This window comes from Theropithecus gelada, unplaced genomic scaffold (genome assembly GCF_003255815.1).
Source record: "Theropithecus gelada isolate Dixy unplaced genomic scaffold, Tgel_1.0 HiC_scaffold_15891, whole genome shotgun sequence".
In the NCBI taxonomy this organism is placed as follows: domain Eukaryota; kingdom Metazoa; phylum Chordata; class Mammalia; order Primates; family Cercopithecidae; genus Theropithecus; species Theropithecus gelada.
Genome location: NW_020257649.1, coordinates 10,053 through 37,775, shown reverse-complemented (window position 1 = coordinate 37,775; position 27,723 = coordinate 10,053). Strand labels below are relative to the sequence as shown.

General features: G+C 45.4%; 6 protein-coding genes and 1 pseudogene across 6 annotated transcripts; 6 read left to right on the top strand and 1 right to left on the bottom strand.

The window, feature by feature from the left end:
• The first annotated feature begins 234 nt into the window (after positions 1 to 234).
• Positions 235 to 2,821, top strand: LOC112617191 (protocadherin gamma-B1). Its single transcript, XM_025373949.1, has one exon. It carries the CDS (start codon positions 389 to 391, stop codon positions 2,819 to 2,821), a length of 2,433 nt encoding a protein of 810 aa, XP_025229734.1. The 5' UTR covers positions 235 to 388.
• A 2,287-nt stretch (positions 2,822 to 5,108) lies between these two features.
• LOC112617194 (protocadherin gamma-A4) lies at positions 5,109 to 7,808 on the top strand. The gene has a single exon (XM_025373951.1). The coding sequence runs from the start codon at positions 5,186 to 5,188 to the stop codon at positions 7,739 to 7,741; it is 2,556 nt and encodes an 851-aa protein (XP_025229736.1). The 5' UTR covers positions 5,109 to 5,185; the 3' UTR covers positions 7,742 to 7,808.
• A 1,058-nt stretch (positions 7,809 to 8,866) lies between these two features.
• Positions 8,867 to 9,337, bottom strand: LOC112617198 (annotated as a pseudogene).
• Positions 9,338 to 9,988: 651 nt separating this feature from the next.
• LOC112617195 (protocadherin gamma-B2) lies at positions 9,989 to 13,232 on the top strand. Its single transcript, XM_025373952.1, has one exon. The coding sequence runs from the start codon at positions 10,758 to 10,760 to the stop codon at positions 13,230 to 13,232; it is 2,475 nt and encodes an 824-aa protein (XP_025229737.1). The 5' UTR covers positions 9,989 to 10,757.
• Positions 13,233 to 14,820: 1,588 nt separating this feature from the next.
• On the top strand, positions 14,821 to 17,425 carry LOC112617197 (protocadherin gamma-A5). Its single transcript, XM_025373954.1, has one exon. The coding sequence runs from the start codon at positions 14,984 to 14,986 to the stop codon at positions 17,423 to 17,425; it is 2,442 nt and encodes an 813-aa protein (XP_025229739.1). The 5' UTR covers positions 14,821 to 14,983.
• A 3,264-nt stretch (positions 17,426 to 20,689) lies between these two features.
• On the top strand, positions 20,690 to 23,143 carry LOC112617196 (protocadherin gamma-B3-like). The gene is given in 3 exon segments (XM_025373953.1): positions 20,690 to 20,824; positions 20,827 to 22,763; positions 22,765 to 23,143. Coding segments are annotated over 3 exon segments (2,451 nt in total).
• A 1,124-nt stretch (positions 23,144 to 24,267) lies between these two features.
• Positions 24,268 to 26,848, top strand: LOC112617193 (protocadherin gamma-A6). The gene has a single exon (XM_025373950.1). The coding sequence runs from the start codon at positions 24,386 to 24,388 to the stop codon at positions 26,846 to 26,848; it is 2,463 nt and encodes an 820-aa protein (XP_025229735.1). The 5' UTR covers positions 24,268 to 24,385.
• The last annotated feature ends 875 nt before the right edge of the window (positions 26,849 to 27,723 follow it).

Genomic DNA, 27,723 nt, shown 5'->3' with positions numbered 1-27,723 from the left:
GACCCTTATGTGATGATGACAAACTAGAAAATTGAAATGTAAAGGGGGAAATGTGAGTATTTGGTTCCTTCCAGCAAATTAAAGACAGAGTACATAGATTCAAGAGGTTGCGCTTTGAGGATAAACAGCTGGGCACTGTGCAGTTTTCCAAGACAGCCTCTGGGCGCCGCTGTCGACCAAAAGGAAGTGAAGGCGTCTCAATTCTGCAGGAGCGTCAGGCAGGGTGCCTTCCTGCCTTGTCCGGTGCACTGAGGACGGACGCTGCCCCTGTTCACCCTCGAGCGCCTAACTGATAAGTCTTACGCTCAAATTACAGAAGTCCAGGGTGCTATCATTGCTTTTTAAAAAAACATCCCAGAGAAAAGAAGCTCCGCGGAGAGTTCCTGAAATGCAGAGAGTCAGAGAAGCCGAAACGATGAAAAGTCAGGTACTGTTTCCCTTTCTGCTGTCTTTGTTCTGCGGGGCCATCTCCCAGCAGATCCGATACACGATTCCAGAGGAGCTAGCCAACGGCTCACGGGTGGGGAACCTTGCTAAGGATCTGGGGCTCAGTGTCCAGGAGTTGCCAACTCGAAAACTGCGGGTTAGTGCAGAGGATTATTTCAACGTTAGTTTGGAGAGCGGGGATTTGTTAGTGAACGGTAGGATAGATCGAGAGAAGATTTGCGGAAGGAAACTTGAGTGTGCACTAGAATTCGAAACGGTCTCTGAAAACCCAATGAATGTTTTCCACGTGGTTGTTGTAATCCAAGATATTAATGACAATGCACCACGTTTCGTTGCAAAAGGCATTAACTTAGAAATTTGTGAGTCAGCCTTACCCGGGGTAAAATTCTCTCTGGATTCTGCGCAAGACGCAGATGTGGACGGCAATTCACTGAATATATATACCATCAACCCCAATCAATACTTCTCTCTGTCAACGAAGGAAAGTCCTGATGGAAGTAAATATCCGGAATTACTGCTGGAAAAACCTCTAGACAGGGAACATCAGAGCTCTCATCGCTTAATCCTGACTGCCATGGATGGCGGGGACCCGCCTCTAAGCGGCACCACCCACATCTGGATCCGAGTCACCGATGCCAATGATAATGCTCCCATGTTTAGCCAGGATGTATACAGGGTTAGCCTCCAAGAAAACGTGCCGTGGGGAACCTCCGTGCTGAGGGTGATGGCCACAGACCAGGATGAGGGCATTAATGCAGAGATCACCTATGCCTTCCTCAGCTCCCCAATAAGTACCAGCCTCTTCAATCTCAATCCAAATACCGGCGACATCACAACCAATGGCACATTGGACTTTGAAGAAACAAGTAGATATGTGTTGGGTGTAGAAGCCAAGGATGGAGGAGTACACACAGCTCACTGCAATGTTCAAATAGAAATCGTTGATGAGAATGACAATGCCCCTGAGGTGACATTCATGTCCTTCTCTAACCAGATTCCAGAGGATTCAGACCTTGGAACTGTAATAGCCCTCATAAAAGTGCGAGACAAGGATTCTGGGCAAAATGGCATGGTGACATGCTATATTCAGGAAGAAGTTCCTTTCAAATTAGAATCCACCTCGAAGAATTTTTACAAGATGGTGATTGGTGGAGCCCTAAACCGGGAGCAGACAGCAGACTACAACGTCACAATTATAGCCACCGACAAGGGCAAACCATCCCTTTCCTCCAGGACAAGCATCACCCTGCACATCTCCGACATCAACGACAATGCACCTGTTTTCCATCAGGCCTCCTACGTGGTCCATGTGGCTGAGAACAACCCACCTGGAGCCTCTATTGCACAAGTGAGCGCCTCCGACCCGGATTTGGGACCCAACGGCAGCGTCTCCTACTCTATTCTGGCCAGTGACCTGGAGCCGCAGGAGCTGTTGTCCTATGTGTCCGTGAGCGCGCAGAGCGGGGTGGTGTTCGCGCAGCGCGCCTTCGACCACGAGCAGTTGCGCGCCTTCGAGCTCACACTGCAGGCCTGCGACCAGGGCTCCCCCGCGCTCAGCGCCAACGTGAGCCTGCGAGTGTTGGTGGGCGACCTCAATGACAATGCGCCGCGGGTGCTGTACCCCGCGCTGGGGTCTGATGGCTCTGCACTTTTCGATATGGTGCCACGCGCCGCAGAGCCTGGCTACCTGGTGACCAAGGTGGTGGCGGTGGACGCAGACTCGGGACACAACGCTTGGCTGTCCTACCACGTGCTGCAGGCCAGCGAGCCCGGGCTCTTCAGCCTGGGGCTGCGCACGGGTGAGGTGCGCACAGCGCGTGCCTTGGGCGAGAGGGACGCGGCCCGCCAGCGCCTGCTGGTCGCTGTGCGTGATGGAGGACAGCCGCCACTCTCCGCCACCGCCACGCTGCACCTAATCTTCGCGGATAGCCTGCAAGAGGTATTGCCAGACCTTAGCGACCGCCCTGAGCCCTCTGACCCCCAGACGGAACTGCAGTTTTACCTGATGGTGGCCTTGGCCTTGATCTCAGTGCTCTTTCTCCTCGCGGTAATTCTGGCGATCGCCCTGCGCCTGCGACGTTCCTCCAACCTCAACACTGAGGGCTATTTTCAAACGGGTCTCTGCTCCAAGTCTGGGCCAGGGGTTCCTCCCAACCGCAGCGAGGGGACTTTGCCCTATTCCTACAATCTATATGTTGCCTCTCATTCTGCAAAGACAGAGTTCAATTTTCTCAACCTGACACCTGAAATGACTCCCCCTCAGGATCTGCTGTGTGATGATCCTTCTATGATTGTATGTGCCAGTAATGAAGATCACAAAGTCGCTTATGACCCTTCTTTGTCTTCGCACGTGAGTTTCTGCAAATCTAGTTAAATTTTATATATTGCGGCCGGGAGCGGTGGCTCAAGCCTGTAATCCCAGCACTTCACCAGGCTGAGGCAGGTGGATCACTTGAGGTCAGGAGTTTGAGACCAGCATAGCCAAGATGGTAAAACCCCGTCTACTAGAAATACAAAAATTATTTGGGTGTGGTAGCACGTGCCTGTAGTCCCAGTTACTCCGGAAGCTGAGACAGGAGGATCGCTTGAACCCGGGAGGTGGAGATTGTAGTGAGCCAAGAGTGTGCCACTGCACTCCAGCCTGGGTGACAGGAGGGAAACCCTGTCTTAAAAAAAAAAAAAGAAAAATTATATATTACATTTTCTTCTCATTGGTGCATAAGTAATTTTGATTTTCTTTCATTGTTCTAGTGATAGTATCTACTGGGGGAGGGGGTATTGGATAGATGGAGATTGCTTTCTTGATTGCTCAGTAGTCTTGGCAATTTAATTTTCAATCTTTACTGTTGGCATTTCTGTATGGTTGGCAAATATTGCTAAAGAGACCTGTTTCCTAGATGTTAACACTCTTAATAATAGCAGTGCCTTTTCTTAATTGGTATGCGATACTTGATATTTTCAAGTCATCTTATTCTTAGCTCTTTATAAATATATTTAGAGTTCTTCCCACCAAAGTTAAAGTTTATGTTCATCTTCATCAATTACATTCTAGTTTGTCTTTTTGCAGCAGCATGTGTATTTAACACAGCCTTCCAATTATTAAGACTCTTAACACTTTATCTCATCACAAGTAGCAAATATTGTCCAATTTTACATTTGCATCACTAACTTTGGGTCAATATTATTCCCACTGTATAATTTCAGTCAATGATATTTCATAATTTTTAACCATTCCTAAATGATTTATTTTTATGCTCTTTCTATTTTGTCTCTATTAAAACAAGGAATGTGATGAACATTTGGGTTTATAAAGCATTTTCCATACTTCTTGTTTCTTTAGTATAGATTTCTGAGGAATTAGTTAAATCTATAAACATGTTGAGTTTTTTTAATGCATACTGTCAAATTTATTTCCAAACATCTTATTTCACTTCTCAATCATCCGGAGTTTGTGCAGTCTTTGAGGATTGTGAAAAACACCTTTAATCTACTCTCTCAAAGTCTGAGGTTTTAAAATTCTGTATAGCTAATGCACTTTTGTATGAGTCATTTCTATTGCTACTTGTTAAGTGAGGAATAAACTTAAGAACTGATGTACTGCTTTATCTCAAATTTTCTCAGATTAGTAAATTACTGTAAGTATTCATAAGCAAGAAAGCGATGGCACGTGCAATGATAATCCATGTTCAGCTACCAAAACATTTCATTTTACTGGCTATTTCTAAAGTGAAAGCTAAAGTAAAGTTAGAAATTGTAGTAAAATAATACTGAATGTGTCGTGTGAAAAAATTACTAAACTATTATCTGCACTTTATAGTTCTTCAGTCTAACTTTTCTTTTTATTTCTTTTTTATTTTTAAGATCAGAGTTATTTATCCATTGTTTTAGGCTTTGCATTTGAACCGGTCATTCATGAAACATTGAAAGGCTTCATAAAAAAGTTACTACTCTATGAAAGGTATTGTTCTAAAGATTGAGAACACATTGTAAACAAGATAGTCATATGCATAGCTTGTGGCCAAGAATGTATTGTATACAAAATTAAGGAGCAAATTCTCTTCCCAAACCTATTATTGTATTTGTCACTCTCATTCGTACAGGGGTAAGGCTAACTCTTGAACAGTAGGTGGGTTTTTTGCAAATGAATTGAAGCATTGCCCCAGGTTCTAGAGGGTCAACTCAAGTAAGGAAACTTGTTACTGCATAAATTGGGACTAAAGCCGAACCTCCAAGTTCCTGTCCCACTGTCTTTTCACTTATCGTCTCCTCCATTTTTCAAGTCCACCTTTCTCTTTAGGAGAGATAAGTATGTCCCTCACACAGTACACAGTACTGAGAATGGGCTGTGGGGATGAACAAGATGAAAACTGAAAAGATGGAGAACACATTCTTAGAAAAAAAAATCGTCATATTTTCTCTAAGAAAATAAATAACTTTATAAAGTTTATTGTACAGGAAGATTTGGATCATTCTTGAATTTTCGTTGCAAATCAAAAACAGGAATTTGACTTTTATTATCTTGGGAGAAATAGGAATAAAAACGTGTATAAAAAGTAAACTTTTTTTACCAAGAATAAATTGCAGTAACAGGTTTAGACTCTGGGTGTCGCTGTTCACCAATCGGGGGAAAAGACAAACCAGAAATTTAATCAGAATCACAAGATTGCTGCAGCACAAAGCACTGGCTCTCGAGCTTTATGAAAGCTTCAAGCGGAAGCCCTGAGAGCTCCGGCTGTGAATGCACTTTATTTTGGACCCAGAATATCCTGGGGCTCCTCAGGCCTCGACAGAGGGAAAACCAAAGCACAGGCGACTCCGCGGCGGGGTTGTAATGGCGGCGCCTCCTGCTAGCCCAGACCGCACCCGGCTGCTCCAAATCTGCCTTCTCCTGGGGGTTCTGGGGGAAATTAGGGCCGAACAGATCCGCTACTCGGTGTTTGAGGAGCAGGAAGAAGGCTCAGTGGTGGGCAACATCGCCAAGGACCTGGGGTTGGCGCCCCGGGAGCTGGTGGAGCGCGGAGTCCGCATCGTCTCCAGAGGTAGGACGCAGCTTTTCGCCCTGAACCCGCGCAGCGGCAGTTTGGTCACCGCGGGTAGGATAGACCGGGAGGAGCTCTGCGACAGATCTCCAAACTGTGTGACAATACTGGAGATTCTCCTAGAAGATACAGTGAAGATTTTGCGGGTAGAGGTGGAAATAATCGATGTTAATGATAACCCACCCAGTTTTGGGACAGAACAGAGGGAAATAAAAGTTGCTGAAAATGAAAATCCTGGGACAAGATTTCCTCTTCCTGAAGCTTTTGATCCGGATGTAGGGGTAAACTGCCTGCAGGGTTACCAGCTCAACTCAAACGGTTACTTTTCCCTGGACGTGCAAAGCGGGGCCGATGGGATTAAGTACCCAGAGCTGGTGCTGGAACGTGCTCTAGATCGCGAGGAAGAGGCGGTTCACCACCTCGTTCTCACCGCCTTCGACGGAGGTGACCCAGTTCGCTCTGGCACTGCCAGGATTCTCATAATACTTGTGGATACCAACGATAATGCTCCCCTGTTCACTCAGCCCAAGTACCACGTAAGTGTTCGTGAGAACGTTCCTGTAGGCACTCGGCTACTCACCGTAAAAGCCACTGATCCAGATGAAGGAGCCAATGGAGACGTGACGTATTCTTTCCGGAAAGTAAGAGACAAAATATCACAGCTATTTCAGTTAAATTCTCTGAGTGGGGATATAACAATATTGGGGGATCTAGATTATGAGGACTCTGGATTCTATGACATAGATGTAGAAGCCCATGATGGGCCTGGTCTCCGGGCTAGAAGCAAGGTACTGGTGACAGTTCTGGATGAAAATGACAACGCACCAGAAGTCACAGTTACATCTCTCACCAGCTCAGTCCAGGAAACTTCTTCCCCGGGTACAGTAATTGCACTTTTCAACGTGCATGACAGTGACTCAGGAGGAAATGGCCTAGTCACATGTTCTATTCCAGATAATCTGCCATTCACACTTGAAAAGACCTATGAAAATTATTATCGGTTGTTGACACACAGAACACTGGACAGGGAAGAAGTCTCAGAATATAACATCACTGTAACTGCAACTGACCAGGGAATTCCTCCACTGTCTACAGAAACTCATATTTCACTGCAGGTGATGGACATCAATGACAACCCACCCACTTTCCCTCATGCTTCCTACTCTGCCTACATTCCTGAAAACAACCCCAGAGGAGCCTCCATCTTATCTATGACTGCTCAAGACCCTGACAGTGGTGACAATGCCCTAATCACTTACTCCCTGGCCGAAGACACCTTCCAGGATGCACCCCTGTCCTCCTATGTCTCCATCAACTCCAATACTGGGATCCTATATGCACTTCGCTCCTTCGACTATGAGCAGCTTAGAGACCTGCAGCTACTGGTGACAGCCAGTGACAGTGGAGACCCTCCACTCAGCAGCAATGTGTCAGTGAGCCTTTTTGTGCTGGACCAGAACGACAATGTCCCTGAGATCCTGTACCCCACCTTCCCTACAGATGGCTCCACTGGTGTGGAGCTGGCACCCCGCTCCGCAGATTCCGGCTACCTGGTGACCAAAGTGGTGGCAGTGGACAGAGACTCAGGCCAGAATGCCTGGCTGTCCTACCGCCTACTCAAGGCCAGCGAGCCGGGACTATTTGCAGTGGGGCTGCACACAGGCGAGGTGCGCACTGCACGGGCCCTGCTGGACAGAGATGCGCTCAAGCAGAGCCTTGTAGTGGTCGTCCAGGACCATGGCCAGCCCCCTCTCTCGGCCACCGTCACACTCACTGTGGCTGTGGCCAACAGCATCCCAGATGTCCTGGCTGACTTGGGCAGCCTCAAGCCTTCAGCAGACCCAGACGACTCGGGCCTCACACTCTATCTCGTGGTGGCAGTGGCCGCTGTCTCCTGCGTCTTCCTGGCTTTTGTCACGGTGCTGCTAGCACTCAAGCTGAGACGCTGGCACAAGTCACGCCTGCTTCACGCTGAAGGCAGCAGGTTGGCAGGTGTGCCTGCCTCGCACTTTGTGGGCGTGGACGGGGTTCGGGCTTTCCTGCAGACCTACTCCCACGAGGTCTCCCTCACCGCGGACTCGAGGAAGAGTCATCTGATCTTCCCCCAGCCCAACTATGCAGACACGCTCATCAGCCAGGAGAGCTGTGAGAAAAGCGAGCCTCTTCTGATAACTCAGGATTTACTTGAAACAAAAGGAGACCTTAATCTTCAGGTGAGTCAATCTTGTAATAGATCATACCACACTGAAATATAGACAAAGAGTTGTGTAAATGTCTCCTATTACATATGTAATATATCAAATAAAGGTGCCTCTTTTAATATTTTATTGCTGTAAAGAGAACTGGTGGATGACCCTTCAGTAATGACCAACAGTCTTTACTACACAAAAATGTTTATTATCCTTTTTGGTCTTCATTCAGTTGTAGTTTCAGCCAGAATTTTCTAATTTTACAACTCTAAACCACCTCATTTCCTTAAATGTCCTTTTCTGTGCTGGGTGCGGTGGCTCACACCTGTAATCCTAGCACTTTGGGAGTGTGAGGAGGGTGGATTGCCTGAGCTCAGGAGTTTGAGACCAGTCCAGGCAACATGGTGAAACCCAGTCTCTACTAAAATACAAAAAGTTAGCCAGGCGTGGTGGTGCACGCCTGTAGTCCCAGCTACCCTGGAGGCTGAGACATGAGAATTGCTGGAACCTGGGAGGCAGAGGTTGCAATGAGCTGAGATCATGCCACTGTACTCCAGCCTGGGTGACAGAGCAAGCCTCTGTCTCCAAGAAGTAAAATAAAATAAAGTAAAATAAAATAAAGAATAAATTTCCTTTTCCTTTAGGTGTTACTGCAAAGATACAAGAGACCTGTGAAATAGAAGGCAATTGTGTAAATTCACGTTTACAATATTCTTTCTCATGAAGTTATTATTGGATCTGGACTGAGGATTTTTTAATTTCCTATTTTTATACTGTACCATGCTTTACTTGAAGTTTACTTTTCCTTCCTTGAAAGGGTATTTTGCATTATAATAGGCAACATCAATTTAAGAATACTGGCAACTTATGAGTTTAACTTTTAGATATAACTTTAACAGGATATTTTCTCAATGAACTGTTACATTTCAAGTATTTTCTTGTTGCTGTTCTGAGATGCACCAGCGGTGACTATACGTGATTCCTTTGGTGCACTCCTGTGATTATGAGAAATATTTCAAAGTTAATTTCACTCATATTTAAGTAGATTCTAGAAGTAACTTTAATAATTTTTAAATTGCCTATCATGACATCACTATTGAGACTTTCTTGATTTCTTTTGTTGTTGTTGTTGTTGAAAAGATATATATATATATATATATATATATTTAGAATTAGGCAGCTGGACTCAGTTTAGATGATCCCAATTTTGTTGGCAACATCCAAAGCATCATAATCAGGAGCCAGTCAAACATATGCCTTTTTCTCTCCATCAGGCCGAATCAGGGTGTTGACCTTGACCACATCAATGTCATAGAGCTTCTTCACAGCCTGTTTAATCTGGTGCTTGTTGGCTTTAACATCCACAATGAACACAAGTGTGTTGTTGTCTTCTATCTTCTTCATAGTAGACTCAGTGGTCAGCGGAAACTTGATGATAGCATAGTGGTCAAGCTTGTTTCTCCTCGGGGCGCTCTTCCGAGGATATTTGGGCTGTCTCTGGAGTCACAGTGTCTTGAGCCGCGGGAAGGTGGGTGACGTGCGGGTCTTCTTTTTTTTGTGGCTGTGGACACCTTTCAACACTGCCTTTTTGGCCTTTAAAGCCTTCGCTTTGGCTTCGGCTTTAGGAGGGACAGGAGCTTCCTTCTTTGCTTTTGGTGCCATCTTGTGAAAAGGCGAGACTTTCTTGATTTCTAAGGAAAAATATAAGTTTTTGGAGTCTTTTCTCTTTTCATCATGTGAGCCTCTTTCAAAGGTTGAGTTACTTGGGTTCTGGACTGATATGATTTATGCTGCTTAGTAAGTTGGCCTCATCCCTATTGCTACAAATTGCTATCAGATATTTCTGTCACCATGTGGCTCTGGGATTATTTTATATGTGGGAAAATATTTTGTGTGTAGGGGATATACAACACTTTTGTTCTTTGTGCTTTCATTTAGTTCTGTGAGTTAATTCAAAATTCATGAATGCATATGCTTACACAAATTAGTGTAATTTGATAACTGGAAGTTGTAGTGATAGACTGTGGAATATGCCTCAATTTGATTTACAAAGGAGAGTTTTAGTTTCTACATGGTTTTGTATTCATAGAAACATGTGGTGCAATATGTAGAGTAAGCTGGAATATGATATGCAGTTACCTGGGTTGGTAAGCAGAAAGCAGAAATAACAAGTGAATGTTGAGAGACAACTCACATCTGAGGAGAGATTGTTTAAAGTAATTAAGCCATAAAATATAATTTGGAAATGCTCAATTGGCCTGAAACTGTGTCAAGAATATTCAGGTGTTGGCATTAGGAATATATTCCAGAATGAGAGTGCCATACGTTTTAAAGGCCTAGGAAAGCAGTAGATAATTTATAACCTAAAATCAAATTTTTTAAAAAATGTGTTTTTGTTAGAATGGGCAGTGAGTTTCTTTTAGTAAATAACAATGTTGATTAAACAAATTGTTGTATATTCATATTATGGACTACTAGATAACTATATTATGGGCCACTAGATAACTATAAAAATAAATGGGAAAGCTCTCTGTGTACTGATATGATCTTTAAGATATAACAAATATAAAAGCAATGTGAAGAACATGGTATGTTGTATGCTTACATTTGTGTAAAGAAGGAGACAGAATATTTATAAAAATCCGTTGCACTATGTAAAACATATCTCCAGAAGGATACCCAAGAAACGTTAACACTCATTTCCCCTGTGAAAGCAATTCTCCTCATCTAAAGCAGGGATGAATGCACCTTTTGAATTTGGAACTATATGAATATTTCGCATATTTAAAAACAAATGAAGACTTTATAAATTAAAAAAAAAAAGAAGAAGAAGAAAAGAAAAATGTTCTTAGCAAACATTTACAAGCCGTTGGTGCAGTTTCCTGAGAAAACCTCTGAGCGTCGCTGTCGGTCAAAAGAACGAAGAGAAGATCCAGAGAAGCTTTTGGGAGCCTCTTAGAAGGGAACTTCCTGCACAAACCAACCACGCAGAGGAGGCCAGTGTAGATTCGGAAACAGAAAACAAAAGCAGAAAAGTGACCTGAGCCCGGATTCTGCCATCCTCGGAAGGCTTATTCCTCCTATGGGCAAAGGAGCACAGGGAGCCCGAGGGAGACAGAAGATGAAGACTAGCGCAGGGAGATACGGGCTGGTGTGGTGGCTGCAGGTACTGTTGCCCTTCCTGTTGTCTTTGTTCCCCGGGGCTCTCTCAGACCAGATCCGCTATTCAATTCCAGAGGAGCTGGCCAAAAACTCTGTCGTAGGAAACCTCGCCAAGGATCTGGGGCTCAGCGTCCGGGACTTGCCTGCCCGGAAGCTGCGGGTTAGCGCAGAGAGGGAATATTTCACAGTAAACCCAGAAAGCGGGGACTTACTTGTGGGTGACAAAATAGACCGAGAGCAGATATGCGGGAAGCAGCCTCTGTGTGTTCTGGATTTCGATACTGTCGCTGAAAACCCACTAAATATTTTCCACATAGCAGTAATTGTGCAGGATATAAATGATAATACCCCACTATTCAAACAGAGTAAGATTCATTTAAAAATTGGCGAATCCACTAAGCCAGGTACAACATTTCCACTTGACCCAGCCCTGGATTCAGATGTTGGTCCTAATTCACTACAAAGATACCACCTTAATGACAACGAGTACTTTGATCTCGCTGAGAAACAGACTCCAGATGGACGTAAATATCCTGAGCTGATTCTAAAACATTCTCTGGACAGAGAAGAGCATAGTTTCCATCAACTGGTCCTCACAGCTGTGGATGGCGGAGACCCACCTCAAAGCGGCACGACCCAAATCCGAATCCAAGTCACGGATGCCAATGATAACCCTCCGGTGTTCAGCCAGGATGTGTACAGGGTCACCCTGAGGGAGGACGTGCCCCCGGGCTTCTTTGTGCTTCAAGTGACGGCCACTGACCAGGATGAAGGCATAAACGCGGAGATCACCTACTCCTTTCATAATGTGGACGAACAAGTCAAACGCTTTTTCAACTTAAATGAAAAAACAGGAGAAATCACGACAAAGGATGATTTGGATTTTGAGATTGCAAGTAGTTACACTCTGAGTATTGAAGCAAAAGATCCTGGAGATCTAGCAGCCCACTGCAGTATCCAAGTTGAAATTCTTGATGAGAATGATTGTGCACCTGAAGTTATTGTGACTTCAGTATTTACTCCCCTACCAGAGGATTCGCCACCAGGAACGGTCATCGCCTTGATAAAAACGAGAGACAGAGACTCTGGAGAAAATGGAGAAGTTTACTGCCAAGTGTTGGGAAATGCCAAGTTTATTTTGAAATCTTCCTCAAAGAACTATTACAGACTAATAACAGACGGCGCCCTGGACCGGGAGGAGATCCCAGAATACAATCTCACCATCACAGCCACCGACGGGGGCAAGCCGCCTCTCTCCTCCAGCATAATTGTCACCCTGCACATCTCCGACGTCAACGATAATGCCCCACTTTTCCAACAGACTTGCTACATGGTTCACGTGGCAGAGAACAATCCTCCTGGCGCCTCTATCGCTCAAATCAGTGCCTCTGACCCTGACTTGGGCCCCAATGGCCAAGTTTCCTACTCCATCGTAGCGAGCGACCTGGAGCCGCGGGAGATTTTATCCTACGTGTCCGTGAGCGCGCAGAGCGGGGTGGTGTTCGCGCAGCGCGCCTTCGATCATGAGCAGCTGCGCGCCTTCGAACTCACACTGCAGGCCACCGACCAGGGCTCACCTGCGCTCAGCGCCAACGTGAGCCTCCGCGTGTTAGTGGGCGACCTCAATGACAATGTGCCACTGGTGTTGTACCCCGCGCTGGGGCCCGATGGCTCCGCCCTCTTCGATATGGTGCCACGCGCAGCAGAGCCCGGCTACCTGGTGACCAAGGTGGTGGCGGTGGACGCAGACTCGGGACACAACGCTTGGCTGTCCTACCACGTGCTGCAGGCTAGCGAGCCCGGGCTCTTCAGCCTGGGGCTGCGCACGGGTGAGGTGCGCACAGCGCGTGCCTTGGGCGAGAGGGACGCGGCCCGCCAGCGCCTGCTGGTCGCTGTGCGTGATGGAGGACAGCCGCCACTCTCCGCCACCGCCACGCTGCACCTAATCTTCGCGGATAGCCTGCAAGAGGTATTGCCAGACCTTAGCGACCGCCCTGAGCCCTCTGACCCCCAGACGGAACTGCAGTTTTACCTGGTGGTGGCCTTGGCCTTGATCTCAGTGCTCTTCCTCTTCGCGGTGATTCTGGCAATCTCCCTGCGCCTGCGACGCTCTTCCAGTTCAGACGCTTGGGGCTGCTTTCAGTCTAGTCAGTGCTCCAAGCCTGGACCTGGGGTTCTCCCCAATTACAGTGAGGGAACATTGCCCTTTTCCTACAACCTGTGTGTTGCCTCACAATCAGCCAAGACAGAGTTTAATTTTCTGAACGTAACCCCGGAATTGGTTCCCTCACAAGATCTCCTCTGTGACAATGCCTCTTGGGAACAAAATACAAATCATGCAGACGCTGGGGTCCCTTTTGCCTCAGATACTATTTTAAAGGTGAGCTTTAATTAATTTATTTTCACTTCTGGTTTTATTGTTTCACCTAATTTGGGTAGGAAGTTCCATTGCAATTTCTTTGTCTGTGAGTTAGATTTGGTCAATGTTGTGCCTTAATTATCTTAATCTTATTTAACTTAATTTTAAGTGTTTTCTCTCTGAAGTGTGAGATTTATTTAGCAATAATTGCAAACCTTTATCACATGAGGTACTGCACTGTATTTCTTTTTCTTCCTCGTCTTTGCTTCTCTCTGAAGATTTGTTACGATTGGGACTTTAGGCAATTACTTTCACCTTCAGGCTCTTTATTATTCAAATTTTTGTTTTACTTCCTCTTAGCATCATAGTACTTCAGAGTAAAGAGAGTCTTCATTTTAGTAGTTTTTGGAAATTGGGAACCAAAGATGAAAGACTTTTACATAATGGCATGGCTTGTTAATTGCAGGGCATGGGTAGGACATTGTCCCATTGACTTGAAGACCCACACTGGGTAAGCTAAGTGTCTTGGAATCACAAGCATATTTCTAAAGGATAGGCAATGTTTGAGGTCTGAGGTGTCTGCTATAAAGAGTGCATTTAACAAATGTGAGAAATCATTCTCTAACATGCATTTTAACAAATTGCTCTTGAGAAAAATTACACATTGAGAAAAATCTTACAACCTATGTTCACATCATTTTCTACCAAATATTACTCAAATCTTTGCTTTTGAATTTCCTAATTATATAGAATTTTTATTTTCTTAGTTTTCTATGAAAGTGTCATTAAACAAAATGACTTTCTGAAATGTTCATTTTTTTCAATCAAGAGGTTTTTCTATTTCTGTTGTCATATAAAGATGATAGCACTAAATAACTGTCTCAACATAGAAAGGCCACTCAGTACTGCTCAATAAGTATCTGGTCATGCTTTCCTGCATAGATGATGAAATAAAGCCCCACCCTCCACAGTTGCTATACTGATTGTCATTGGAACTACAAATATTTGAACATGATAATAGAAAAACGTAAAAATGCTTAGTTAACCCTACTCTAACACTGTCTGAGATAGTGGAGAAACTTTCTCAAAGTCCTCACAAGTAATAAAGATCTGTATTTCTTCTGCATATGACAGCTAATATAACTTATATAAATCAGTAGTCCTGTTTGGAAAGGTGCATTGAGAATTGGGTTTGTTTCCTTGGCATTCTTATGTGCAAATAAGCACGTTTTCCTAAATGCATCCTAATAAAGAGATGAAATCTTGAATTCTACAAAGGTAAGAATTTGAATGTCCTAATTTAAAGGACTAAACATAGGTAAGAAGTAAATAAAGGACATAGGCTCCCCCAGTGACACATTAAATAAAATTTTTGTAAGGTATTGGAATCTAATAATATTGATCTCAGTAATTGTGGAAGTCTTGCTATTTCAGAATTAAAGCTGAATTAACAGTCATAGACAATGTTACACAGTTAAACATTAAGGATATGGCAACATTATTAGAAATAAAATTACAACTAAACTTAGGAGAAATAAAAATGGAATTTGGTGCAGTCACTGGTTAGGACTCTGAGCGTCGCTGTTGACCAAAGTGGGAAAGGAGCTGCAGCAGAGGCGACCCGACTCTGCTCCCTCCATACTAAACACACAAACCAGACAAGCTCCTACGAAAAGCCAACGCTCCACGCCCATTTTCGTCGGGGAATATGTACCCATCGGCTTTAGATAAATAAGGAAACAGCAGGCTGAACCAGAACTAAGAGAAAATTGGGCAGAGAGAAGGCAATGGCGAGTCCACCGAGGCGCTGGGCCTGCGGAGAGCTGCTGCTGCCCTTCATGCTCCTGGGGACGCTGTGCCAACCGGGATCCGGGCAGATCAGCTACTCGATGCCGGAGGAGCTGGACAAAGGCTCCTTCGTCGGCAACATCGCCAAGGACCTTGGACTGGAGCCCCGGGAGCTGGCGGAGCACGGAGTCCGCATCATCTCCAGAGGTAGGACGCAGCTTTTCGCTCTGAACCCGCGAAGCGGCAGCTTGGTCACCGCGGGCAGGATAGACCGGGAGGAGCTCTGCGCTCAGAGCCCGCTGTGTGTGGTGAACTTTAACATCTTAGTTGAGAACAAAATGAAAATTATTGTAGTAGAAGTAGAAATAATCGATATTAATGATAACTTCCCGCGTTTCCGGGATGAGGAGTTAAAAGTCAAAGTTAATGAAAATGCGGCTGCAGGGACACGTTTAGTGCTTCCCTTCGCGCGGGATGCAGATGTGGGTGTGAACTCCCTCCGGAGTTACCAGCTCAGCTCCAATCTGCACTTCTCTCTGGATGTGGTAAGCGGAACTGATGGACAAAAGTATCCGGAGCTGGTGTTGGAACAGCCCCTAGACCGCGAGAAAGAGACTGTTCACGACCTCCTCCTCACAGCTTTAGATGGCGGAGACCCGGTACTCTCCGGCACCACGCACATCCGTGTTACAGTACTCGACGCAAACGACAATGCACCCCTGTTCACGCCATCCGAGTACAGCGTGAGTGTTCCGGAGAACATACCTGTGGGCACTCGGCTGCTCACGCTAACCGCCACGGATCCAGATGAGGGAATAAACGGGAAATTGACCTACTCTTTTCGCAATGAAGAAGACAAAATTTCGGAGACTTTCCATCTTGATTCCAACCTGGGGGAAATCTCAACTCTACAACCGCTGGACTATGAAGAATCCAGATTCTACCTCATGGAAGTGGTAGCTCAGGATGGAGGCGCTCTTCTTGCCAGCGCTAAGGTGGTGGTCACAGTACAGGATGTGAATGACAATGCCCCCGAAGTGATCCTCACCTCTCTGACCAGTTCCCTCTCTGAAGACTGTCTTCCAGGAACTGTAATCGCGCTGTTTAGTGTACATGATGGTGATTCTGGAGAAAATGGTGAGATTGCATGCTCTATTCCTAGGAACTTGCCTTTTAAACTGGAGAAGTCAGTTGATAATTACTATCACCTATTAACAACTAGAAACCTGGACAGAGAAGAGACTTCAGATTATAATATCACTTTAACCGTCATTGACCATGGAACCCCGCCCCTCTCTGCAGAAAACCACATCCCCTTGAAAGTAGCAGACGTCAATGACAACCCACCCAATTTCCCTCAAGCCTCCTATTCCACCTCTCTCCCAGAAAACAACCCCAGAGGTGTCTCTATCTTCTCTGTGACAGCCCATGACCCCGACAGCGGCGACAATGCTCGAGTCACCTACTCCCTGGCTGAAGACACATTTCAGGGGGCGCCCTTGTCCTCCTATGTCTCCATTAACTCTGACACCGGTGTCCTGTATGCGCTGAGATCCTTCGATTATGAGCAGTTGAGAGACCTACAGTTGTGGGTGACAGCCAGCGACAATGGGAACCCTCCACTTAGCAGCAACGTGTCACTGAGCCTGTTTGTGCTGGACCAGAACGACAATGCGCCCGAGATCCTGTACCCCACCCTCCCCACAGACGGTTCCACGGGCGTGGAGCTGGCGCCCCGCTCCGCAGAACCTGGCTACCTGGTGACCAAGGTGGTAGCGGTGGACAAAGATTCAGGCCAGAATGCCTGGCTATCCTACCGTCTGCTTAAGGCCAGCGAGCCTGGACTCTTTGCGGTTGGGCTGCACACAGGCGAAGTGCGGACAGCGCGGACCCTGCTGGACAGAGACGCACTCAAGCAGAGCCTCATAGTGGCCGTGGAAGACCATGGCCAGCCCCCTCTGTCAGCCACCGTCACAGTCACGGTGGCCGTGGCAGACAGGATCCCTGACATCCTTGCTGACCTTGGCAGTATGAAGACCCCCATTGACCCTGAGGATTTGGATCTCACATTCTATCTTGTGGTGGCAGTGGCTGCAGTCTCCTGCGTCTTCTTGGCCTTTGTCATTGTGCTGCTGGCACTCAGACTGAGGCGCTGGCACAAGTCACGCCTGCTTCAGGCTGAAGGCAGCAGGTTGGCGAGTGTGCCCGCCTCACACTTTGTGGGCATGGATGGGGTTCGGGCTTTCCTGCAGACCTATTCCCACGAGGTCTCCCTCACCGCAGACTCGAGGAAGAGTCACCTGATCTTTCCCCAGCCCAACTATGCAGACACGCTCCTTAGTGAAGAGAGCTGTGAAAAAAGCGAGCCTCTTCTGATGTCTGATAAGGTAGATGCAAACAAAGAAGAACGGCGAGTTCAGGTTAGTTTTCTCTTTCGGTAAGGATGACCAGAACATTTTTGTTTGTTTCTTTTTTCATTTATCTGTCATATTCAAAATCAGCTAGTTATGCAAATAGTGGAATATTATTTGCTCTATTGGAGATTAATTTTTTTCAATTCACTCTTTCTCCATTTGTTTTCAAATTCTGTTTTGGGAAGTCTAGCTGATATCTGTAGACTTAAGTGAAACAAATACTTTAAAGGAAAGTGGTTAAATATAATCATTTTACCCAAATATTTTGCTATATTGGAACTGCAGTTCTATTAATAGCAGAGATGTTTTATTAATTCAAATTGTTATATGTATTGTTCTCTTTTGAGTGTCTGCGTAGACACCGTTAGTGTACGTGTTTTGGAAAGGATAATGTGTAGGATTGATATTTTAGTCTACCTGCAATTTGTTTAAGGAAATAATTTACAGTATTTACATAAATCAGTGGAAAGGTACAGAGAACTTCTGCATCATAAATATCAGAAAAGTAGATTAAATTTATAGTGATGATAACATGTAGCATTCTAAAGTCTGGAAAGTTTGTGTTAAGCCATGTAATTATTGGATATGTGGGCTTGTTGAGAGAAGAAATCAGTGTAAAGGAACCTTAAAGTTGGGCTTTGTTCTGTGATGTAAAGCCTCCAAAGAGTTACATACTGCTGCATTCAATAGATGTAAATATGTCACATACCTGGCATCTTCTGTTGTAGACAAACCCTTTACTTATTAAAATCAGCACCTACTGAAATGTTAGCTTTTCTTTAAGTGTAGGTGCAATTCTTCTTTATTACTTGAGTCTAAGGTTGTATTTGAAAAAAGAATTCAATTTAAGGATGGTTCAAAATTTTAAATTTCATATCTAAGGGATGTGTTCATCTTAAATTAATAGATGTGCCTTAATGAAATACTGGTCTAAGTGCCTCAAATTCCAGGAGGATGTATTATGTAATGAAAGGACTACTAGATTTCCATTCTGCATCTGATTTGCTGAAGATGATTTTCAGATGCTTCTTATTAAAATATTCTTAATCCTTCAAATTTTGTACTTTTAACACCTTGAGCATCAGCTTCAAATAATGACTAAATAAGGGGAAAAGGTAATAAAATATTACAAATGGGATAGTAAGCTACATTACTCAACCACATGAAAGGTTAATTGACACATTAAAGAACCTAAGATCACTTGATTTTTATTTTTTAAACATTATTAAAGAGCAGTCAATTATACACACACACACACACATATATACACATACACACACACAAACACACATACGTACACACACGGACATTCTGACCAAAATGTAAAATGTACAAACTCACTGAATAGTGAATGCATTCAAAGAGTAACAAGAGAATCTATAGAATAGGTGTGACATCATTCACTCCTATGTGAAAACTTGCTTTTCCATTTTTTTTTAAAGAAAATGTTATATGCTTCTCAGAGTAGGGTGTTTGGAAAAAAAGTAAAGGTTATAGATTTGGGTACACTTCCTCTGAGTTAACTTTTTTGTGCAATGGAAAAATATCTTTAAACCCTCTATAAACTACTAACAGACTTTATAAAATGCTTGATCCATACATTCTGAATGTACGTACTATATATACCATATACTTTTAAATATCTGAGTATTTAGTTTTATATGTGTTCTGAAGAATAATTTTTCATACTAATTGAAGTGTTCATACAATGAACACTTGGCATTGTGTGGGAAGGCCCTTGCTTTGGAATGTTTTGGAGCAAAGTCTTGAGTCAGTTATGTTTTTGATGTTTGTATAAAGGTGACAATGAGTGGCTGTCCAGAATTCTGGATATCATGACTAGTTTAAGATGCTATAATGCTTTTCCACTATAAGGTAAATTCAGTGTGGAACTCATTGCTTATTGCTGCACACCTGCCTGGTTTTAGAATAACAATACATTATGTAGGCTAAAGATAATTTCTTTAAGAACATTTTCTGGTTTGGAAATGTAATTAAAACTATAAGACACCTGTGAGAAACATGGAAAATGGCATGTTATTGACCAGGGAAAAGTGTAAATAACAAAAGGTTGGTATGATCAGATGGTAAACTGGGGACCAAGGAAAAGTGGACAGGAAGATTACTTACATAATTAAATAATATAATTATAAGGACTCACAATTCACTCCCCAATCCTAATAAACACATCATTGTCAGGCTACTTGAGAAGAAGCAGTACGGTTCAGAACAATTGTGATGTAGTATGAAGAAACGTCTTCTGTGAAAGTTTTTCATCTGGTCCAGGGTGGTTCATGCCTTATAATCCCAGCACTTTGGGAGGCTGAGGTGGGAGGATTGCTTAAAGCCAGGTGTTGACGCCCAGCCTGGGCAACATAGTGAGACCCCACCTCTACAGAAAAAAGTAAAAATTTCAATCATACTTATTTAATTAAAAGTAGACACTTGGAAACAAAGGAAAAGAGACCCTCTTGCTTCTTGCTATACTTCTATTTTATAAGGTCAATCATTTCCTCATTACCTGTAACTTCTTTTGGGGGGAAATAATAAAGATAAAAGAGAAGAAAGTGAAACATAGGATGAAACTAAAAGCTATGAGATTATAACTTTTAGAAGTTAGAAGAAAAGGAAATAGAATGCAATAACAATACACGTGAAGCTGATATTTCAAGCATCTTTATACTGCGTCTTCTGCCATCACCAAAAATAGCTTTCATTCGTATGATTTTTCTATGTATCATTTTATTTGGTCCTCATTTCTACTAAAGTAAGCAGAGAAGATGTTATTATGACCATTTTATGAAAATAGAAACTAAAAAACATGACGGGATTGAGCAAGATTATCTCTGCCCTTTGACAAGTAAAAGGTACTTGATTTGGATGGATGAAGCTCAAATTAAAAGAAATAACAGACTAAAGATATAGTAAATATATTTAATGTTTTTTAAAAGTTCTTTTAAAATGGGAAGAAAGTATCACTATCAGTACACTGCCGATTTTTCTCCTAACTGGCTCCTTATTTGGAGAGGATTTAGTCACCACTGCTGCAGTTCTGCATCGGAGGCGCTGGGTGCCGGTCTTGGCTAGTGCTGTGCAAAGTATTGACTCCTCCCGCCGCAGCCAACTTGGAAGAAAAGTGTACTCTCTATCCGGCTTCCTGCAGCGGAGACACCCATCAGAGAACCGAAGCACCAAGACAAAACAAATAGTTGGTTCTGCTCAGAGAGGTCTTGGGATTATTTAAAGATCTCCTCTCCTCGGATTTAGAAAGGCAAAGGCGCGGAGAGGGGGATGGGAAATAGCTCCGGATGGAGCGGCCCAGCAGAGCGGAGGCGAATGCTGTTTCTCTTCCTGCTCTCTTTGTTAGGCCAGGGGCTCTCCCAACCGATCCGCTACGCTATTCCCGAGGAGCTGGACGGAATAGCGGAGGAGGCTCCCTGGTAGGGAACCTCGCCAAGGACCTGGGTTTTGGCGTAGGGGATTTACCTACTCGGAACCTGCGGGTTATTGCAGAGAAGAAATTCTTTACCGTGCGCCCCGAAAATGGGGACTTATTTGTGAGCGACCGTATAGACCAAGAGGAGATTTGTGGCAAGAAGTCAACGTGTGTTCTGGAATTTGAAATGGTTGCTGAAAAGCCTTTAAACTTTTTTCATGTAACCGTGCTGATCCAGGATATTAACGACAACCCACCGACCGTTAGCGAAAATATCACTGAGCTGGAAATCAGCGAACTGGCGATCACTGGAGCCACCTTTGCCTTGGAATCTGCTCAGGATCCTGATGTAGGTGTCAATTCGCTGCAGCAGTACTACCTCAGCCCTGATCCGCACTTCTTTTTAATTCAGAAGGAGAACCTGGATGGCAGTAGGTACCCAGAACTGGTACTGAAAGCACCCCTGGACAGGGAAGAGCAGCCGCATCACCACCTGGTCCTCGCAGCTGTGGATGGGGGCGAGCCCTCCAGAAGCTGTACCACCCAGATCAGGGTAATTGTCGCAGACGCAAATGATAACCCCCCAGTATTTACTCAGGACATGTACAGGGTCGGTGTTGCAGAGAACCTGCCCGCTGGCTCCTTGGTATTAAAAGTGATGGCCACTGACTTGGATGAGGGCGTTAATGCCGAGATCATCTATGCCTTCATCAGTATTGGTAAGGCAGTGAGACAATTGTTCAAGCTGGACAGTAAAACGGGGGAACTCACCACTGTTGGAGAACTGGACTTTCAAGAGAGTGATAGCTACACAATTGGGGTGGAAACAAAGGATGGTGGACATCACACTACATATTGTAAAGTACAGATAGATATTTCAGATGAAAATGACAATGCCCTGGAGGTAACCCTGGCTTCTGAATCCCAACATATACAAGAAGATGCTGAGCTGGGGACTGCTATTGCCCTGATCAAAACACATGATCTAGATTCTGGATTTAATGGAGAAATCCTATGCCAACTAAAAGGAAAGTTTCCCTTTAAAATCGTTCAAGATACCAAAAACACATACAGGTTGGTGACAGATGGAGCCCTGGACCGGGAGCAGATCCCAGAATACAATGTGACGATCACAGCTACCGACAAAGGCAATCCACCGCTCTCCTCCAGCAAGACCATCACTCTGCACATCCTTAATGTCAACGACAACGTTCCAGTTTTCCACCAGGCCTCCTACACGGTGCATGTAGCTGAGAACAACCCGCCTGGAGCCTCCATTGCTCATGTTAGCGCCTCGGATCCCGACTTGGGACCTAACGGCCTTGTCTACTACTACATCGTGGCCAGTGACCTGGAGCCGCGGGAGCTGTCGTCCTACGTGTCCGTGAGCGCGCAGAGCGGGGTGGTGTTCGTGCAGCGAGCCTTCGACCACGAGCAGCTGCGCGCCTTTGAGCTCACGCTGCAGGCCCGCGACCAGGGCTCGCCGGCGCTCAGCGCCAACGTGAGCCTGCGGGTGTTGGTGGGCGACCGCAACGACAATGCACCGCGGGTGCTGTACCCAGCTCTGGGGCCCGACGGCTCTGCGCTCTTCGATATGGTGCCGCACGCTGCAGAGCCTGGCTACCTGGTGACCAAGGTGGTGGCGGTGGACGCAGACTGGGGACCCAACGCCTGGCTGTCCTACCACATTCAGCAGCCTAGCGAGCCCGGGCTGCTCAGCCTGGGGCTGCGCACCGGTGAGGTGCGCACGGCGCGTACCTTGGGCGACAGGGAGGCCGCCCGCCAGCGCCTGCTGGTCACTGTTTGTGATGGAGGACAGCCGCCTCTTTCAGCCACCGTCACGCCGCACCTAATCTTCGCAGATAGCTTGCCAGAGATACAACCTGACCTTAGCGACCGTCCCACTCCCTCTGACCTTCAGGCAGTACTAGTTTCACCTAGTAGTGGCGTTGGCCTTGATCTCAGTGCTCTTCCTCCTCGCGGTGATTCTGGCCATCGCCCTGCGCCTGCGACGCTCTTCCAGACCCGCCACTGAGGGCTACTTTCAGCCTGGTCTCTACTCCAAGACTGTACCTGGAGTTCTCCCCAACTACAGTGAAAGGACTTTGCTTTATTCCTACAGTCTGTGTGCTGCCTCACATTCCTCAAACACCGAGTTTAAATTTCTCAATATAAAGGCTGAAGATGCTGCACCACAAGATCTGCTATGTGGTGAAGCGTCTTGGTTTGAAAGTAATGACAATCCAAAAATGCCTTCTAATTCAGGCAATTTGCAACAGGTGAGTTTCTTCAAACCTTTCCTTCCATAAATATAATTGGGTTTCAATTCATTGATTTAGAGATAAAATGTTTACAGATTAAATATTTCCTGATTACATTATTTTATTGATTTTCTGGGTGTGGAGTAGGGTGCCTAGGAAATTCTTTGTAGAATTTCCTGTAGAATATCTGTATGGCAGTTGTTCTTTCATAGAAAGCCTCCTTTTGATAGTCTTGAAATTTTTGTTAATCCTAATACACTATAATCTGAAACATTTTTAATACAGTATTGTCTCACACTGTCATTTTCAGACATATCTATCCAGAATTAGACACAAATCTGCACAATTAAGTGGTTTACTTAGTTTTAATGCAGTCAATCCTAAAATATATTAAACATAATGTATATCTTAAGACATTTTTAATGTAACCTATATATAATATTTTTACTTCTCTTTGCATGTTTTTTAAAGTATACACAGATGTTGCCTGTGTCAGGGCAGTTTTTAATTTCTATGCTAATCAAAAGAAATAATGGATCTCAAATGGCAACTCTTGTATTGGGTACTATAGTGAATTGGTTCAAAATGTGTTTGTGTAGCATATGCCTGTAGTCCCAGCTACTCGGGAGGCTGAGGTGGGAGGATCCCTTGACCCCAGAAGGTTGCGGCTGCAATGATCTATAATTGTGCCCCTGCACTCTAGCCTGGGAGACAGAGAGAGAGTTTGTCTCAAAAAAATGTGTTTGTGGTTGTTGGTACCCTTATTGAAAGTGGGACTAGTGTAAATGATGGTGAAATATGATAATTCAAAATTTACAGAAGATTGTAATATTATTTCTGTTCCCCAAGATCCTAAGAGATATTTTCATAAAAATGAATGGTAAACATCAGAGAACATTTAAAATTATTCAGAATAATCTCTTGCACTCTTCTAAATGCTTCATTGTCTTGGGAAGGGAAATATTATGAGTGTCATCTATGCAGATTTAGCAGAAATAAAAGCCTCTGTATGATAGTTTCACAAAACGATGCAGTATTAAGTTAGGACTCTGAGCGTCGCTGTTCACTAACCCGGGCAAGAAAATCAACGGAAACTTGAGTTACATCCTCCAACCACAAAGCAAATCAGACAGGAAAGCAGGAAAGCTGTGCGGAAATTCTGACCTGAAACGCTTCGCATCCAGTCTCTGCTTGTTGAAGGAACTTCACCGCTATTTCTGAGAAGAGCAAAAGTGATGAAGACCTGTTTTTCCTCTTCTTAATCCCAGAGAAGTCTCTAATAAACCAGTAATGGCGCCTCTGCAGAGGCGTCCGCTGCGCAGCGAGCAGGTCCTGCTCCTCACGCTCCTGGGGACGCTGTGGGGGGCCGCGGCAGCGCAGATCCGCTACTCTATTCCCGAGGAGCTGGAGAAAGGCTCCTTCGTAGGCAACATCGCCAAAGACCTGGAACTGGAGCCCCGGGAGCTGGCGGAGCATGGAGTCCGCATCGTCTTCAGAGGTAGGACGCAGCTTTTCTCTCTGAACCCGCGAAGCGGCAGCTTGGTCACCGCGGGTAGGATAGACCGGGAGGAGCTCTGTGCTCAGAGCCCGCGGTGTCTGGTGAGTTTTAACATCCTTGTCGAGGATAAACTGAATCTTTATCCCGTGGAAGTGGAAATAGTGGACATTAATGACAATACACCCCAATTCTTAAAAGAAGAATTGGAAGTGAAAATTCTCGAAAATGCAGCTCCATCCTCTCGTTTTCCACTAACGGAGGTCTATGACCCTGATGTGGGAATAAACTCCCTTCAGGGCTTTAAGCTCAGTGGTAATAGTCACTTCTCAGTGGACGTGCAAAGCGAAGGCCATGGGCCCAAGTACCCGGAGCTGGTGCTGGAGGGCACCCTGGACCGGGAAGGAGAAGCCGTTTACCACCTGGTCCTTACTGCCATGGATGGCGGTGACCCTGTCCGCTCAAGCGTTGCCCGAATTCTGGTAACAGTTGTAGATGTGAATGACAACGCTCCAGTGTTTACTCAGCCTGTCTACCGTATAAGTGTTCCTGAAAACCTGCCAGTAGGCACACCAGTGTTGGCAGTAAATGCCACCGACCAGGATGAAGGAGTCCACGGGGAAGTAACTTATTACTTTGTGAAGATTACAGAAAAGATCTCACAAATTTTCTGTTTGAATGTTTTGACTGGAGAAATTTCAACTTCTGCAAATCTAGACTATGAGGAATCGAGATTTTATGAGCTGGGTGTTGAAGCCCGGGATCAGCCAGGTCTTCGAGACAGAGCGAAAGTCTTAATAACTATCTTGGATGTCAATGATAATGTACCAGAAGTGGTTGTTACATCTGGAAGCAGAACAATTGCTGAAAGTGCACCTCCAGGAACAGTCATCGCTCTTTTTCAAGTGTTCGATCGAGACTCTGGCCTGAATGGCCTGGTAACCTGTTCCATCCCGAGAAGTCTCCCATTTGAATTGGAAAAGTCAGTTAGCAATTATTATCGATTAGTGACAAATGCAGCTCTAGACCGGGAAGAGGTATCCTTATACAACATTACTGTGACAGCCACGGACAAAGGAACACCACCTCTGTCAACAGAAACAATCATCTCCCTAAATGTGGCAGACACCAACGACAACCCGCCCACCTTCCCCCACTCATCCTACTCAGTCTATGTCCTTGAAAACAACCCCAGGGGCGCCTCCATCTTCTCTGTGAATGCACTGGACCCTGATATGGACCAGAACGCCCGAGTCTCCTACTCACTGGCAGAAGACACCCTCCAGGGGGCGCCCCTGTCCTCCTACGTGTCCATCAACTCCGACACTGGGATTCTGTACACCCTGCGCTCCTTCGACTATGAGCAGTTGAGAGACCTACAGCTGTGGGTGACAGCCAGCGACAGCGGGGACCCGCCTCTTAGCAGCAACGTGTCACTGAGCCTGTTTGTGCTGGACCAGAATGACAATGCGCCCGAGATCCTGTATCCTGCCATCCCCACAGACGGTTCCACTGGCGTGGAGCTGGCGCCCCGCTCCGCAGAGCCTGGCTACCTGGTGACCAAGGTGGTGGCGGTGGACAGAGACTCGGGCCAGAACGCCTGGCTGTCCTACCGCCTGCTCAAGGCCAGCGAGCCGGGACTCTTCGCGGTGGGGCTGCACACGGGCGAGGTGCGCACGGCTCGGGCCCTGCTGGACAGAGACGCGCTCAAGCAGAGCCTCGTGGTGGCCGTCCAGGACCACGGCCAGCCCCCTCTCTCCGCCACTGTCACGCTCACCGTGGCTGTGGCCGACAGCATCCCGGAAATCCTGGCCGACCTGGGCAGCCTGGAGCCCTCCGACGGTTCTCACAACTCTGACCTCACGCTGTACCTGGTGGTGGCGGTGGCCGTGGTCTCCTGCGTCTTCTTGGCCTTCGTCATCGTGCTGCTGGCGCTCAGGCTTCGGCGCTGGCACAAGTCACGCCGGCTGCAGGCTTTGGGAGGTGGCTTGGCGAGCATGCCCGGCTCACACTTTGTGGGCGTAGACGGGGTTCGGGCTTTCCTGCAGACCTATTCCCACGAGGTCTCACTCACTGCAGACTCGCGGAAGAGTCATCTGATCTTCCCCCAGCCCAACTATGCGGACACGCTCATCAGCCAGGAGAGCTGTGAGAAAAGCGAGTCTCTTCTCACAACTCAGGATTTACTTGAAACGAAAGGAGACCCCAGGCGACTTCAGGTGAGTTTCTTTCCAGGCGGAAGCGGAAGAGTAATCTGATCTTCCCGCCACCCAACTATTTAGACACACTCATCAGCCAGGATGGCTGTAAGAGAAGTGAACCTCTTTTGGTACAGGAAGATTCGTGATTTTGTAAAGTGGAAGACTCCCTTGTTCAGGTGAGGGAATTGTTTTTATTGGTTGGCATGAAAATTAAAGATTATCTTTGATTAGTGCTTAATTTTCTTAGTCCTTTGCAGGGAATCACATAATTCTAATGTTTTTCTTTTATATCAAAAGAATGTTCTGAAGTCTTAATTGTGTGGGGGGAAAATAATGCATGTCCTAGTTTTTCTTTACCTTTCTCTTCTTGGCAAACTATTTGTGTCTTGGATTGAGTACATCTCGTTTCTTAGGTTTTTTCCTATTATGTGACATTTGTAAGTTTCTTTCTTTTTCTAATGTGGGGAAAAATAATCTTAATTTAGGTCAGTGTTATCAAGATCTTGGTTTTAGCTAGCATGGTGGCTCACACCTGTAATCCCACCTCTTCAGGAGGCTGAGACGGGAGGACCCCTTGAGGCCAGGAGTTTGAGACCAGCCTAGGCAACATAGCACCACTCTGTCTCTACCAAAAAGAAAAAAAAAAAATTAGCCAGATGTGTGGTGTACACCTGTAGTCCCAGCTACTCGAGAAGCTCTGATAGGAGGATTGCTTAAGTCCAGGGGTTTGAGGCTGCAGTGAGATATAATTGTGTCATTGCACCCTAGCCTGGGAGACAGAATGAGTCTCTCCCTCTCTCTCTTTCAAAAAAAAAAAAGAGTTTGTTTTTTTCGGTGTTACTTAATAATTGTAAATGACGGAGGTTCATACAAGAGATCTTTCACCTTTACTACTTAGGAATCAAAAATTATTTTTAAAAAGATAAGAATCG